Raw genomic sequence first — 14,263 nt, 5'->3', positions numbered from 1 at the left:
GATCTATTTTTAATCCTTGGATCAGATCATTCTCTCACAATCTCACCAAGTACTTTATTCCTACCAAATGCCTCCTTCGGGTAATTGACTGATGTGGGTGAGAGAGGCCCGAGCACTGGTGATAACTGGATACACCCCATAGTCCCTTCTACCCTCACAAGACGTTAGGGTTGATGGATGCTCCCAGCCATTGCAAGACGATGGGTCTGGTGGTTAGTGACCCGGTTTTGCTCCACCTGAACCTCAGTCTGTTATTCTCCCATACCTCCTCAACTGCCTTCCTGACCACTCCCCCCACACTTCCATCCGCAAAAGCATTTCTGCTCTCCTCATCATCCACCCCATAAGCCGATCCCCTCGGGACACTCCCGGCATCTTTCCTGATCATCTGCAAACTCTGGTTGCAATCCACAAGGTGTTGCAAGACTCTCTGCCCCTTAGGTGACTTGGCACCCCTGCCATCTCCTCCTAGAGGTTTGTAACCCAACCTACAGGCAGAGGACAATGATGTAGACATACATGTAGGCACATATGTTTGATGCTACGCAAGGTGGAAGCTTGCAACCTAGGAGCAGTTTCGGCCATGGAGCGCCCCACTCTCATCGCCAAAGGGCCCACATGGACCCATCCATGATACCATCTGCAGTTCCTCATCTATGGGTGGGCGAGGACAGAGTGCCATGGCATGCTGGTGCCAAACCAGTGTAGCTAAATGTAAGGAACTCCCACCTCTCTACCTATAGAGTGACTATACTGCCACCTAGACCACAGGGCCCAAGCTACACTTATATCCACTGGCCATATATATTTTTTAACAATAATGTATATTTTTGTACTATTTTTAATAATTGTATTCAATTTAACATTTTTTCCTAAGGGGTTTTCTTTTGAGTCTCTACTTCTTTTATTTTCTATAGGACAGTGTTGCAGTACCAGTGGTTGACTATGTGTAGTGCTAGCCTTACTGCAGAAGTGTAAGTTACTACAAAACTGCAGTTTGTGTATACTGAAAACTAGCAAACTTAATAAAAAGTGTAAAAATGCTCAAAAGTGCAGTTTGTGAATTAGGACCATTACTTTTCGCTGCATAATTTGCATATGGAAAAAGCCACTGTGGAACTCTGTTTTCCATCCCTTCGAGGGCCAGGCTTGGCTCAGCCTCCCAGGAGCATTGTAGCTCCTCAGCAGCAAATCATCTATGGGCAATATTGTGCGATTAGTGCTTGTTAAAACTGCAGCATGGCGGCACATTGTACATGAAAACAGGTTATCATGAAGGAAGATGCTATGTGTTAGGTGCATAAATGCTATGTATTGCCTCTAACATTGTGTCTTGTGTCCTTCTCAGCCTTCTGCGAGGATGATGTCACAACATGGATAACAGGACTGACCTGGCTAGCGGCAGACACACAAAGGGCCCCGAACCCCCTTCAGGTGGAGAGGTGAGGATCAAACTTTGTACTACTAGTGGCTAATAAGTCGTTTCAGTTCCTTTTTTCTGGAATAATATAGCTTAATAGACCGCTGCTGAAGGCTATAACGAGGGTGAGGGTCTTAACAATCAGAATAGTCCGAGACAGAAGGGCTTTAATGTTATTAAAACATTCCACTCACTGGGGGGAATGGTCTCAAATAAATAGGCAGAAACAGAAAGACAAAGGTTGTACTGTTGGAGCAGAAGAGTTGTACCATCTATGTTTGGTCTTTACACATTCCAGTGTCTATGTTTTAACCAGATAATTGTGTAATCCATCTTTTTAATCTCATACGAAAATTCTCACACAATTTTCAGAAATGTAAATGCCCATCAGATTTACCATGAGGAGGGCAGAAGGCAATGACGATGGCGGCGACCATAGAAGAGGCCCTCAATTCTCTCCAGACGCCCACCACAATGGCCTGCATTACACATAGGGCACACTACCCCTTTCAACGGTGTGCCAAGAGCATGCTGGCTCAGGGTGCCCTATTACAACAAATGCACTGTTTCCAGTGGAGGCCCTAACCCTGCCTGTGCTGGAAACAATGCATTACTGAAAGATTCCCCAGCTGTTTGAAGCCACTGGCCTGCCTTTCACTGCAGCTGGCGGAACTGGACTGCCTTTCAAGGGGAGGACAGGGATCCCTATGCAGGCGAGTGCAGAGGGATGCTTGGGGGTGCTTAGGAGCCCTAGGTTGGCACACGTGGAGGGCACAATTGCTGTGTGCAACTCATACATAGTGCACAGCCAGGTTTCTTGCCTCCTCCGGCATCAGTAACATGGTGCGGGTCCTGAGGAAAAGGATTCCCTCATTCTCATGGGGCCAACCCCCCCCCCCCCCCAACCTCCCACTCAAATACGGGAATGCCCCTTTGTTATCACCCTTGCACATCTTTTACACTGCACAATACATATGACAGTTGAGCACAAACATCTGCACAAGCATCTACGGTCCCTTAATAACACCTGTTGCGGCTCACGGTCACTTTTTATACGATGGTCCTTGAGGGCTGGCCATTTCTCCCTTACCTTACATACAGTTTAATCTGCCTCACTTGCAGTGTCCTTTCCTGGGCATTCCCCCTAGGGAAGCTACAGTAGGATGATTCCCTTTTTGGTCCTGAGAGAGCCCAGAGGACCAGCCACAGAGCTTCATGCATCCAAAAACTGACCAGATCATGTGAGAGAAAAAGTCATCCTTTCCACCAGAACCCATGTTGAAACAAACAAAGTGAGTACATGCATGAGCGTACCAATGGACCAATCTCCATACACCTACCACTTAAAGATACTTCTTTATAACTGCTGTCAGTAGTTTATTATTATGCCAGATGCAGCAACTAATACACCACAGTATATTAGCACCACAACAATTACCTCCTCCATTCCCCAACTTCACCTCCTCCGTCGTTCCAGCACTTAGACCAGTCAGATGACCCAGACGCATACCAACGGAGTACCTATGAAACACATGACCCATATCTAAAGCTTCAGCTAGCCGGAGATGGGGATAATCTTAGGTAAGTTTACCATATCACATGGACAACGCTGACTTGGATCCCTGTCTTGCTAAGGCTTCGCTCTCCCGGATGACACCACTGCATATCATGCTGTTATCCAAAGGCTGCCAGTCGACCATGAAGTAAAACTTCACTGGGTCAAGGAGGATGATGACTTTCTGGTGCAGATTCTCTGTAAGACAGAGAGATCTGTCCAGTACTACAAACGCTTGAAAGCATGACTTGGCACAGCACTGAAAAGTTCAAGCACGCAGTCAAGGTATGAGTCGTCACCCCCAAGGGTCAAAAAGAAAGATAATTCTTCTCTTGATGACCCGTGTACATCAATGGACACGTCCCACTAGACTCCTTAGTTGTGATCATAGCCAGCAATAGAGTTTGCAGCTGTGGCTGCCCCTCCTTGAGTGAAGGAGAGCAAAAAGATTGATGCATAAGGGAGAGAGAGTATCTGTGGGGGCAGCTACCCAATGGAGAAATGCCAAATCTGTTCTACTCTTTTGTGATGATAGATACCACTGGGAGGAGATGGAACAGTTGGTCAAGCACCTGCTAGAAGCACATTGCAAAAGGGGACAAAAACTGGTGTCAGAGGGGAAAGTGATCTCCGGTGTTAACAATCGGGGCAGCCTGGATTCCACTGACATGGCCGTCAGGTAACTAAACACTAGCATCATACTCTGCCACCCTACGTGGCTTCGGGTGCCTGAATTCAAGATCATGGTACAACGGCACCTCATGAATACGACAGGCGATGGGGAGCATTTGTTTGGCCCTCAAGGGGACAGTATGCTTGAGAAGATCAAGATCATCCAAAGCCGACTGAAGACGCGGCTTTCGTGAAAGCGGCAGAGGCAAGTGTGGAGGTGATTCCAGCAGGGCCCCTCTACCTCCGAACAGTGGCTCGCCCACCATTTCCCCCGATCACATAACATGTAGTGGCGGAAGAATAAGTTTATTCCTTCCGCAATGGGAGGAAGTAATATCACGCAAGGGGATCCTGATTGTGATATAACAGGGGTACTGCCTAGAGTTCCTCAACACACCACCAGGCGTACCACCTCCTTGTCATGCAATGATTCAAGTTCACCTAAGACTATTGCAGGAGGAAACCAGGTGCTCTTCATCAAAGGTGCCCTGGAGCCGGAGTCCCCTCACCGGCAGGTCTAAGAAATGTTCTCCCTGTACTTCCTCATTCTCAAAAAGGACAGAACTCTGTAGCCAATCCAAGAGCTCAGACAGCTGAACCAGAATATCTTGTCCGAGCACCTTGAAATGAACATCCGGCAGCATATCATTCTGCTGCTCTGCAGATGAGACCACATGGCGATTCAATCCCTCAGTGATGCCTACTTCCATATCCTCATCCATCAGGCGCATCACTGATACCTGCGCTTTGTGGTAAGTGGACAAAACTATTAATTTAAAGCTCTCTCATTCTGGGTCACAACAGCCCTAAGACTATTCACCAAGGCCCAGGTGTATCAAGATACCCTTTAGCGATTCTCAAATAGCGATTTTTAAGGAATCGCTATTTGAGAATTGCTAAATGGCATGTATCTAGAAATTCGCTATTTTTTTGCGATTTCTTAAAATTCCTTAATTGCGATTAGCAAATTGCTAATCGCAATTAAGTAATAATTTCCCATTCATTTCTATGGGCCAGGAGGCCCATAGGAATGAATGGACAGTTATTCTCAATTTGCGATTCGCAATTTGCTAATCGCAAATTGAGAATAATTTCAAGGGTGCAAGGGAGTCTTAAGGACACCCTGCTGCATCCCGGAAATTGACATGTGTGCGCATATGGCGCAAATACATGCCCTAAGTGTGGCTCACTGGTTAGAGGCGGCAGACCCGTAAGCAGAGGACGGCCCGGGACCAGGGTTTGATTCCCGACGCGGCAGGGTCGTGGACCAGGGTCAGCGGGCTCGATAATTCTCGCCTCGTGCCTACTCCAGTCAGGGACCACACTCGGCAACTCTGGGCATTAGCTTGCCTCATCTTCACAACGGCCCCCCCAGGCCACCGGGGATGCTTGGTCGCACCTTAGAGATACCCATTAGGGACCATCTCTCAGGGTGAGCCAGGACGGGTTCCCCAGCTGTCGAAGCGCGGAGATACTCCTCCGGGAGTCGATTCTAGCTCTATATAAACCCACAATTAAATTAAATTAAATTAAGGGCATGTATGAGCCTCACATGGCACCTTTAGAAATTTCAAAAAGTGGTTTTTTAAAAGAATTCGCAAATTACCACAAACTACAAATTGGTGGTAATTTGTGATTTCTTAGCCTAAATACGCAAAGCTTAAATGCTACATACATAGCATTTAAGGAATCGCAATTTTTGTTGCAAACGCTGCTTTTTTGCGATTCGCCGCGTTTTCGACAAAATAAACAGCGTATACATCTGCCCCCAAGTGCTTGGCAGTGGTGGGGCACACCTGCGCTTCCACGCCATTCACATATTTCCATATTTGGAGGACTCGCTGATTACAAGCAGGACCCAAAGCAATGCCAAGCACTCACTCAACCGGCAGTGACACTGTTGCACACACTAGTGTTCACTGTTGATGCAAAAAAGCTGCTTTTACAACCTCTGCACGGATGTATGACGTTACAACGCATACTTTTACAACGCCTACCTTTATAACGCATTTTATACACCGCAACATCCATTACAACGCATACCATTACAACGCATGCCATTACAACAAATTCTTTGAAACTACCTTTACAACGCATTCCACTACAACGCATACTACATTTACAACGCATACTATTACAACGCATAACATTACATTGCATGTAAGGTAAGTATTGGATAGTGTAGGGGTAAAAATTACTATACTAACTCCAGGGGGTGCAACAGTAGGGTAAGTGTTGGATAGTGTAGGGGTTAAAATTACTATTCTAACTCCAGGGGGTGCAACAGTAGGGTAAGTGTTGGATAGTGTAGGGGTAAAAATTACTATTCTAACTCCAGGGGGTGCAACAGTAGGGTAAGTGTTGGACAGTGTAAGGGTACTATGTGTTGTAATGCTATGCGTTGTATTGGTATGCGTTGTAATGACTGCGTTGTAATGGCATGCGTTGTAGTGGTGTGCGTTGTAGTGTCATGCGTTGTAATGGTTGCGTTGTAAATGCATGCGTTGTAATGGATGTTGCGTTCGAAAAATTTTGTTGTAAAGGTAGTGCGTTGTAAAAGTTGCATTGTAAAGGTTGTTTCCCCCTCTCAACACTCAACATTTCCTAGGAGCTGTGCTAAACACAGCAACAGGGACAGCCTACCCAAACCAAGAGAGGTTGATGGCATTTAGAAAGTTGCTGTCTGGTTTTCAGGCATCCTGTTCCATCAGAGTATGGTTGATAATGAATTTGTTGGGTCTGATTACTTCTTGCATAGCAGTCGTTCCTAGGCAGGGCTGCAAATCACCACCAGAAGTCCATGATTGGGAGCTGAATCCCCAAGTACTTCACAGTATTCCAGGAAATGTAGAATGCCCAGATAATGTGTTTGCCACCATATAAAACTCAAACTATCAAAGCTTCAACTCCCGGTAGCCCCACCCACAATCCATGAACAATACAATACCTATGGATGATTTGGTCAGGGGCCATTGCCTGCACTTTTCCTCCTCTTCCCCAGATCTCATATATAGTGAAGAAAATGAGCAGAACACCCATGACCCTCATGGCCCAAACCTCTCCAAAAAAAGAAACTATCTGACCCCACCATACTTTCCAACCTTAGACCCATTTCCCTTCTTCCATGTCTAAGTAAAATAGCGGAAAAACTGGTGAACACTCAGCTGAATGAGTTCTTGGAAAGCTCCAATTGCCTCCACCCCAAGCAATCTGGCTTCAGAGCAGGTCATTCAACAGAATCAGCACTGCTCCACACCACAGATACCCTGAAATGGGCACTAGAACAAGGCAAGGAGGCAGTGCTGATTCTGTTGGACCTCTCTGCGGCCTTTGATACGGTCTCCCATAGGGTTCTCATAAACAGACTGAGGCAAATTGGTTTAAACGACAAAGCCCACGAATGGTTAACCGCATTTCTCAGGAACAGGAAACAGGTCGTCACTTTGGGTAGATACAAGTCCACAGGGAAACAACTGTCCTCAGGGGTCCCGCAGGGATCTTCCCTGAGCCCGACCCTTTTCAACCTGTACATGTCCCCCCTGCTCACACTGATCGATTCCTTCGATATGGAAGCTATCAGCTACGCAGACGACACCCAACTGATTCTAACCCTGGATAAAAACTCCACTGCGGCAGAAGAAAGATTTCACCACTGCCTCACCTCAGTCATGAAATTGATGGAGTCAAACCATCTCAGGTGTAACAGCTCCAAGACAGAGATCATCCTGTACGGGAAAGCTAACAACTTTAACCCAACCCTATGGTGGCCCATTAACTCAGATCCACCGCCCGCCACAGTTGACACAGCCAAAAACCTAGGTTTTAAATTTGACCAGTCGCTGTCCTTTCACAAACAGGCACTCACAGTTGCAGGTACTTGTTTTCAAACAATAAGAATCCTGAGGAAATTCTTTGATCTGCTTCCCCTGCAAGCTAGGAAAACTGTTGCATTAGCCCTAATCCTTTCCCGCCTTGACTATTGCAATGGAATATAAGCGGGAACAAAAAAGATGGTGATAAAACGACTACAAGTGATCCAAAATGCCGCTGCCAGGCTGGTACTGGGACTCCCCAAACGGTCATCCTCGACGGATGCACTAAAAGCCCTCCACTGCCTTCCAATCCATAAAAGGATCATGTTTAAGATCCTAACCATCACCTATAAAGCCACCATTGAAAGTGGGCCACTATACCTGAGAAATCATCTTAGACCCTACAAAACGAATCGAACCCTGCGGTCTTCCTACCAGAACTTGCTCATTAGTCCCCATTTCAAAATAAAAACACGAGGGGGGAAAACCCTGGCTACACTGGGAGCCAAAGCTTGGAATCTCCTGCCCACCCAACTAAGACACTCCAACAACGAGCCCATGTTTAGAAAGTTATTAAAAACTTGGATCTTTAGCGCGCCTGACCAGAAAATCCTAGCACTCATCTGATTTCTCGTAACCATTCTTTCTTTTCTGTACTCTTCCTCTTTATCTTCCCCTCAGCCCTCTGTCATCTAGCGCCAAGATGCTCCTTGGAGTGATCGTTGCGCTTTACAAAAAAACAGTTTCATTCATTCGTTCAAGCCGTCCCAACATGGGCAAGTCCGCTCTGGTGCTGGATGCTTCTGGAGATGTCAAGCAATATACACAAACCTTGCTACTGTGACCAGACCTCCTGAAATGATCTGGCACCTGAGGTCTTAGAATGTGGTTACCTAATATTTTCAGAGGAGTGTATGCAAATGTTTGTGAGGTGCACAAACACATCACACGCACTTGCCACACAATCAGGTGGAAAAGGTTTTTCCATTACTGCTTAGGAAAACACAAAGAGCCACCTGAAGCATCAGTTCAGGATATTGTCTGTTACATTCTGCATCCTCAAAAGGCAGGGTCAGCACACACTTCTATTTATCCTCATTTAGCTGCAGTGCCAGCTGCTTATAAACAAAACAGAGAACATCAACAAAACTAGGCTCTCGCAACTACATGTGTGTTATCAAAACAAGGTACAATGACCAAAAGGCAAAAGATGCGCAGAAGCAGGTTCTTTGGTGTAAATCTTCTTGTCACAGCAAGATGTTTATTTTCTCCAGACTTGAGAATAATAACAATCGCCGACACGTGTTTCGTCGTGTACGGTTGAGTCAACACGACTCTTCAGGACTTCCACTCCAAATCCAAAGTATGGTCGGAGTAAGTCTGGGTCTTTTAAGCTCAGTTCTGGCTGGGTCTCGCTTTGGTGTAAGGCGGAAAGCCGGGAGGGGATTCTATTGATGTGCCAAAATGAGGAAACGGGTGCGTCACCTCTACGGCGGTATGCCGCTGCAGGCAATCCCTCCTCTGTAGTTTCCCGGCGGTCGTCTCTCGTGTACGGTCTTTTCATTTCATTCATTCATTCATTTTCAATCAGTAAATGTAGACAGTGGCTAATAGTTTGGCTATAAACCACATCTTTGAATTAGTTTCACAGTACAACAAACTCAAAACCGATGATCCACCAATTTCAAACTTCTAGTTGCACCTAAGGAACCATGCACAGCCTCCAAATGAAGATCTTCCCATCCTCTACGTCTGCTGCATTGAAAGTCCCTACTGCCAGACATTCAGGTCAGCCGCTTTCTTCAGGAATTTAAAACAGCCTTGAAAAGTCATTTTTTGCAACTTCAATGAAGTTGAAGGCTGCATCTTGATGTACATGTGTATACTGCATACTTTACCATCCACTAGTTAGCCATTTGTCATAGTCTTGGTTAAACGTGTTTTTTCACCATTCACATTCTCAAAATTGCCACTATAACCCACACAAGTGTTATTTTGTCTACACAATGTAAACTACACCATCATTTTTGATCTAATATGCCGTCATTAATGCTACGTAAAATATTTCTGATCAAAATGTTGCTGATGTCAAATAAATAAACAATACATTTACATTTGTACATTTCTTTAACAGGTGGCTTCGAAAACAATTTGACTCGATGGACAGAGGAAGAGAAAGCTGGTAAGTCAACAACAGGCATAATGCCTTATACTACAAGAGAGACAACACATTTTATTAGGCAAAGTAAACAAAAGAATATACAGTTTTATGTATTATTTTATATGAGTTCAAGTCTGTATAAAGCACGTTGATAATGTAAAACATTTCTTTTGTAAGATTGCGATTACTTTGCAAAAAGGATGATAGTAGTACTCAAGAACAACTGTGACAGATCTAGAGTTCCTTGTGGACCTTTGGAAATAGGAGTAGTCATTGGTTTCCTCAAATACTTTGGCCCCTATTGCCAGAAATGAGCTTATTGATTTGGGTGGGTGGCACCACCACGAATTCATCCCACTCTGGTTAGGTCAACCCACAGTTCTGAGAAAATCTCTGCGCAACTCCTGGTAGCCCTGGCACAAGCAGCGGGCCATCTCTAGAGAACCTATGTGCTACGTTCAAGCAGCACCAACAAATGCAGAGTAAGGAACTCAACAGAATAAAACTCCCAAACCAATTTTAAAGCATAGTGAAAAATGTAATAATCAAAAGGGCACCAAGATTACTAAAGTAGGTTGAGGGGGTGGGGGCAGAGCAATTAATTTTAAATATTTTAAGGCAAAAACGCCTAGAAAGAAGTCAAGCATCGACCACTGGGTTAAAAAAAAAAAGGTTTGTGGTGGGCTTGTACCTAGGAACAATTTTAGGCCAACCGCAGCAAAGCAAAGGTCGCATACACCAAGCGGGTTGTTCTAGTTAAAGGTTGCACCTTCAGACTTATTGCCAACTGCTGGGAAAGTTCGGCAGCCTTTGCTCCACTGAGCAGGGTCTAGCCCTCTTTGGTCAGCCAAGCCCTCTTGAAGTCAGGAGTGCTTCTGCTTTTTTGTTCCTCAAGCTTGTAAACAAGAGTCCCGCTATGTGATCCTTGGAGAGCAGACCAAGTCCCTAGCTGCCAGCAAGAGTCAGGAATCCTTGAGTCTTAGTGTGATGTGTTCATCAGGAGTCAGGAATTAGAACTTGGGATTCCTCCAGTGGGGCTTTCCTCACCAGATAGAGTCTTCTCATGTCCAAGAATATTCTGAAGAGGTGTAGGTGGAGGTGCCAGATTAATTATATACACTGGCCAGTTTATAGTAGGAATTCTGCTGCCCAGTCCTAACAATGTTCTCATAAACCCCTCACTTCCTTTTCCAGATCTTTCTCTTTGCCTTACTGTAGAATGACACGGGAGCTCCTGTTCCAACATGGCTGACCTAGCTAACACCAGACAGTCCTAACACCAGACAGTCCTGTCTTTAGCTTCTTGGCCTCTCCCCTATCTGACAGTTAAAACCGGTTTTCCCTTCTGCTGAGGCTGGAGCCTAACACTCTGGAGGACCCTGAGGATGAATAGAAGAAGACCTCCTTGTCATCTCCCCGTCAAAATAAGTAGCGCTAACTCTGCCCTTTGTTCTACACCTGCTCCTTTCCTCTCATAGACAGCTAATCCTTGTTAAGTGCTCAGAGGTTAACACCCATTTGCCTTTCCTGGGCCCAGAGGCAATCCTCTGAGCCATAGCAGTTAAATCTCCCAGCCAAAGATGTGTATTCCAGGTCGGTATTTTTGATAGGTGGCAGGGTTGGTTTTCCCTCCCACTGTGACTCAGGACGGGATGTCTTGGAGAGTCCTTGGAGTGAATAGAACCCCTACCTGCCATCTCCAAGTCCAAAGAAGCGGTTCTAAAGTTGCCATTTTTTCTGCCAACTGTTTCTGTCCACTCGCAGATACATAATCCCCTCAAAGTGGTCCACAGTTAACAACCTTTACTGGGCCAAGTGGCAAGCCATTGTCCTCTGAATCAGAGTTGTCAACTGCCCCAGGCAAAGATGTGTATTCCAGCTCTAGGTGTGCTGAGTGGCAGAACTGGTATAAGCCTCATCCAACCTAAAATACACTTTTGCAAAGTTACTTTTCTGCCTAAGTTATCAAAAATCTGACTTCACCAATGAATCAGGGGGTGGAAAAAAAAGACTTTATCCCACCTAAGCCTAAAAGTCTAGCCTCGTCTACAATGTGAACAGCATTTAGGTTTTATTTCAGTGTGAGGGGACACTGACTTTAAATGTAGTGTGCCCTATTTGTATATATTCACACCACGCACTGTGGGTTACAAAACCATTTTAGAATAGGTTTTTCCTACATGGCAAATGCATTTTTCATTGTAGTGCATTTAATCTGCAGTCTACTCAGTGCGTAGTGTTGGTAGGGATATATTTTTGGCATGTATGTAGGTGGTGTACACACTGCATCCCACATATAACATTTAACTTTCCATACCATGGGTGCCCTTAGGGCACAATTTGCAATGGACTTATAGGGGAGTTGAATAGGCCAAATAGGGAGTTACAATGTACAGCATCTGAATTAGAAAGGAGGCACATGTACTTTACTACAGGTCAGATGTGGCGAAGTGCACAGAGTCCTAAAACCAGCAGAAATAGGTTATAGGCAAAACATCCAGGTCAAACATGTTGAAAAGGCAAATTTGCGACTATTTTACTTTGTTACGATTTTACTTTTGATTGCCTGGGGAAAGGGCAACCTGGACTTAATAAAGACTTAAAAGGTCTGCAGAGTCTCCTTAAGGGGGTCCACATTAGAAGCAACAAGCATTTTCAATGCAATAGGTCTTGCATTTGCGAGACTTAAAGCATTTGGTTTGAAAATATAAAGTGGGCGCCATGCTCAAAGAAAGCACGGCGTCCGTGCATATAAAAATTATGCGCATCGCGGCCCATTAAGTAGCCGCCATGGTATTAAAAAAAATGTTTGTTACATTAATTTTTTGGGCAATAAATATCCCAGCAGTAAACAACAATCAATGTTGTGAGGGTGCAGTACCACAGGCTGTCACTAGGTGTCCTGTGGGACCTCTTTTAGCCACATATGGTACTGCATGCTTCAACATGGCCAACGAAAGAATATGCAGCGGTGAGAGCTGCTAATTGGGGAGCTGGGGATCTGTGTTCAAGTCTGGTGTAAGCCTGATTGTTGGATTTCCACTGAGTGCATGGATAGGAGCGCTATATAAATAAAAGCTAGAAATGTGAAATAACATAAGAATTCAATGCTCGGGTAGACAAGCAGTGTCTTGAGCAAAACAGAAGCAGCCTCGGAGGGGTGTTAGGGTCGTGAGCAAAGTTTTTGAAGGGGCGAGGGGAAGGCACGGGGAGATCAAGGGGCCAAGCAAATGAAGGGACGGAACTGCAAGCAAATGTAGTGACAGAAGTTTTATTGCACAAATAAACAGAACAATTAAGGACCAAAGGCACAGCCCAACCAAAAATAAGAGTTCTCTCTTATAAATAAGTTGAACAGTAAGAACAAATGTAAGAGGGCCAGTCCTCATGGGAGGATAAAAAATTCATAAAGGAGGGACTACTAAATGAATTCACCAATGATAAGCCAGCATTTCTAAAGGACAGCAACAGGAACCAATGAAAAAGATGGGCGTTTTGGTCAAACCCATATGCTAGATACAGCAAGTTAGTCTCGAAGAGACATAAAGGTCCGAAAAAAAAGTCTGTGAAATGTATTGGTAATTCTTGATTGCAACTGATAGTTAACACAGAGGTTGAAAAGCAAGGCAACAAAATCCGTCCTGGATCGGGGTTCAGGAAGAGGTCAGCATAAAGTCTATATATGTATGTATATATATATATATATATATTACCTCCAGAGCGGTTCCTTCGCGGGAGTTTTTGCAGCGCTCTCGCATGTGCGGTATCCTGCGGCAGAACCAAGCCGCTATTTATCACCACAACTTCTTCCCAGCAGGGAAAAACAACAGGTCGCACAGCCAACTTGGATTTAAACAGCAATCCTTTTTATTTCTTTCTTTTCAAAGGGCAACAGGCGCAGAGATCTACGCGTTTCGGTGTCACTCCACCTTGCTCACGATCACCGGGTTTGCCCCACCCACAAACATTTAACCACATTTTTTTTCAAAACAAGAGTATTTCCTGTCACATGATGTACTAAGGATTCTGGTCCTTGTAGTTTTACCGAAAGTTTAACAAAAAATTAATTATAAGTGAAAGTGCAACCCAATCAACAATTAGATAAAAAGATTCAAAATTAGGTGCATTAATTTATGCGCCTTCCAATAGGCTTCTGTATCAATCTTTGTTCTGCCTTCCAATAGGCTGACTAATACTAATAATTTTCACTGATCATTGTACATATAGTTCTGATTCAAATGTCTGGTCACAGGTGCACATATAATTCCTCCGATTGGTTCAACCCATTAGGGTGCAGGGTCCTCAGGTTGATAATAAATTTAGATTCAGCTTGTCTCAATTTTTTCGCTCGATCACCTCCCCGCTCACCTTTGGTTATTGTTTGAATGCCATAAAATCTCAGTTTTTGCCAATCACCCTGGTGCGATAGTTCCATATGTTTGGCTATGGCATTTGAGCGGTCCTTATGAATTGTGGCCCTCATGTGCTGTAAAATACGGTTCTTCAGTTCCACAGTTGTGCTTCCCACATATTGCATGGGGCACGGGCACTCCACTACATATACGGTAAATGGTGTCTTGCACGTTATGCATTGTCTAATTTGCCATTTCTTTTTGTTGGCCAAAGTAATTTCCTTTGTTTGC

General features: G+C 44.7%; 1 protein-coding gene across 1 annotated transcript in view; it reads left to right on the top strand.

Annotated features, from left to right (window-relative positions):
• The window catches only part of LOC147724808 (1-phosphatidylinositol 4,5-bisphosphate phosphodiesterase gamma-1-like), a 731,250-nt gene that overhangs the window by 253,809 nt on the left and 463,178 nt on the right, over positions 1-14,263 (top strand). Inside the window, exons 4-5 of the mRNA XM_086966316.1 lie at positions 1,349-1,442; positions 9,594-9,641. Of these exons, the coding sequence (XP_086822442.1) occupies positions 1,349-1,442; positions 9,594-9,641 (142 nt within the window). The remainder of the gene's footprint in view (positions 1-1,348; positions 1,443-9,593; positions 9,642-14,263) is intronic.

The sequence above is a fragment of the Lissotriton vulgaris genome, chromosome 4_1 (genome assembly GCF_964263255.1).
Source record: "Lissotriton vulgaris chromosome 4_1, aLisVul1.2, whole genome shotgun sequence".
Taxonomy (NCBI): domain Eukaryota; kingdom Metazoa; phylum Chordata; class Amphibia; order Caudata; family Salamandridae; genus Lissotriton; species Lissotriton vulgaris.
This window is presented reverse-complemented; position numbering and strand designations above follow the sequence as displayed.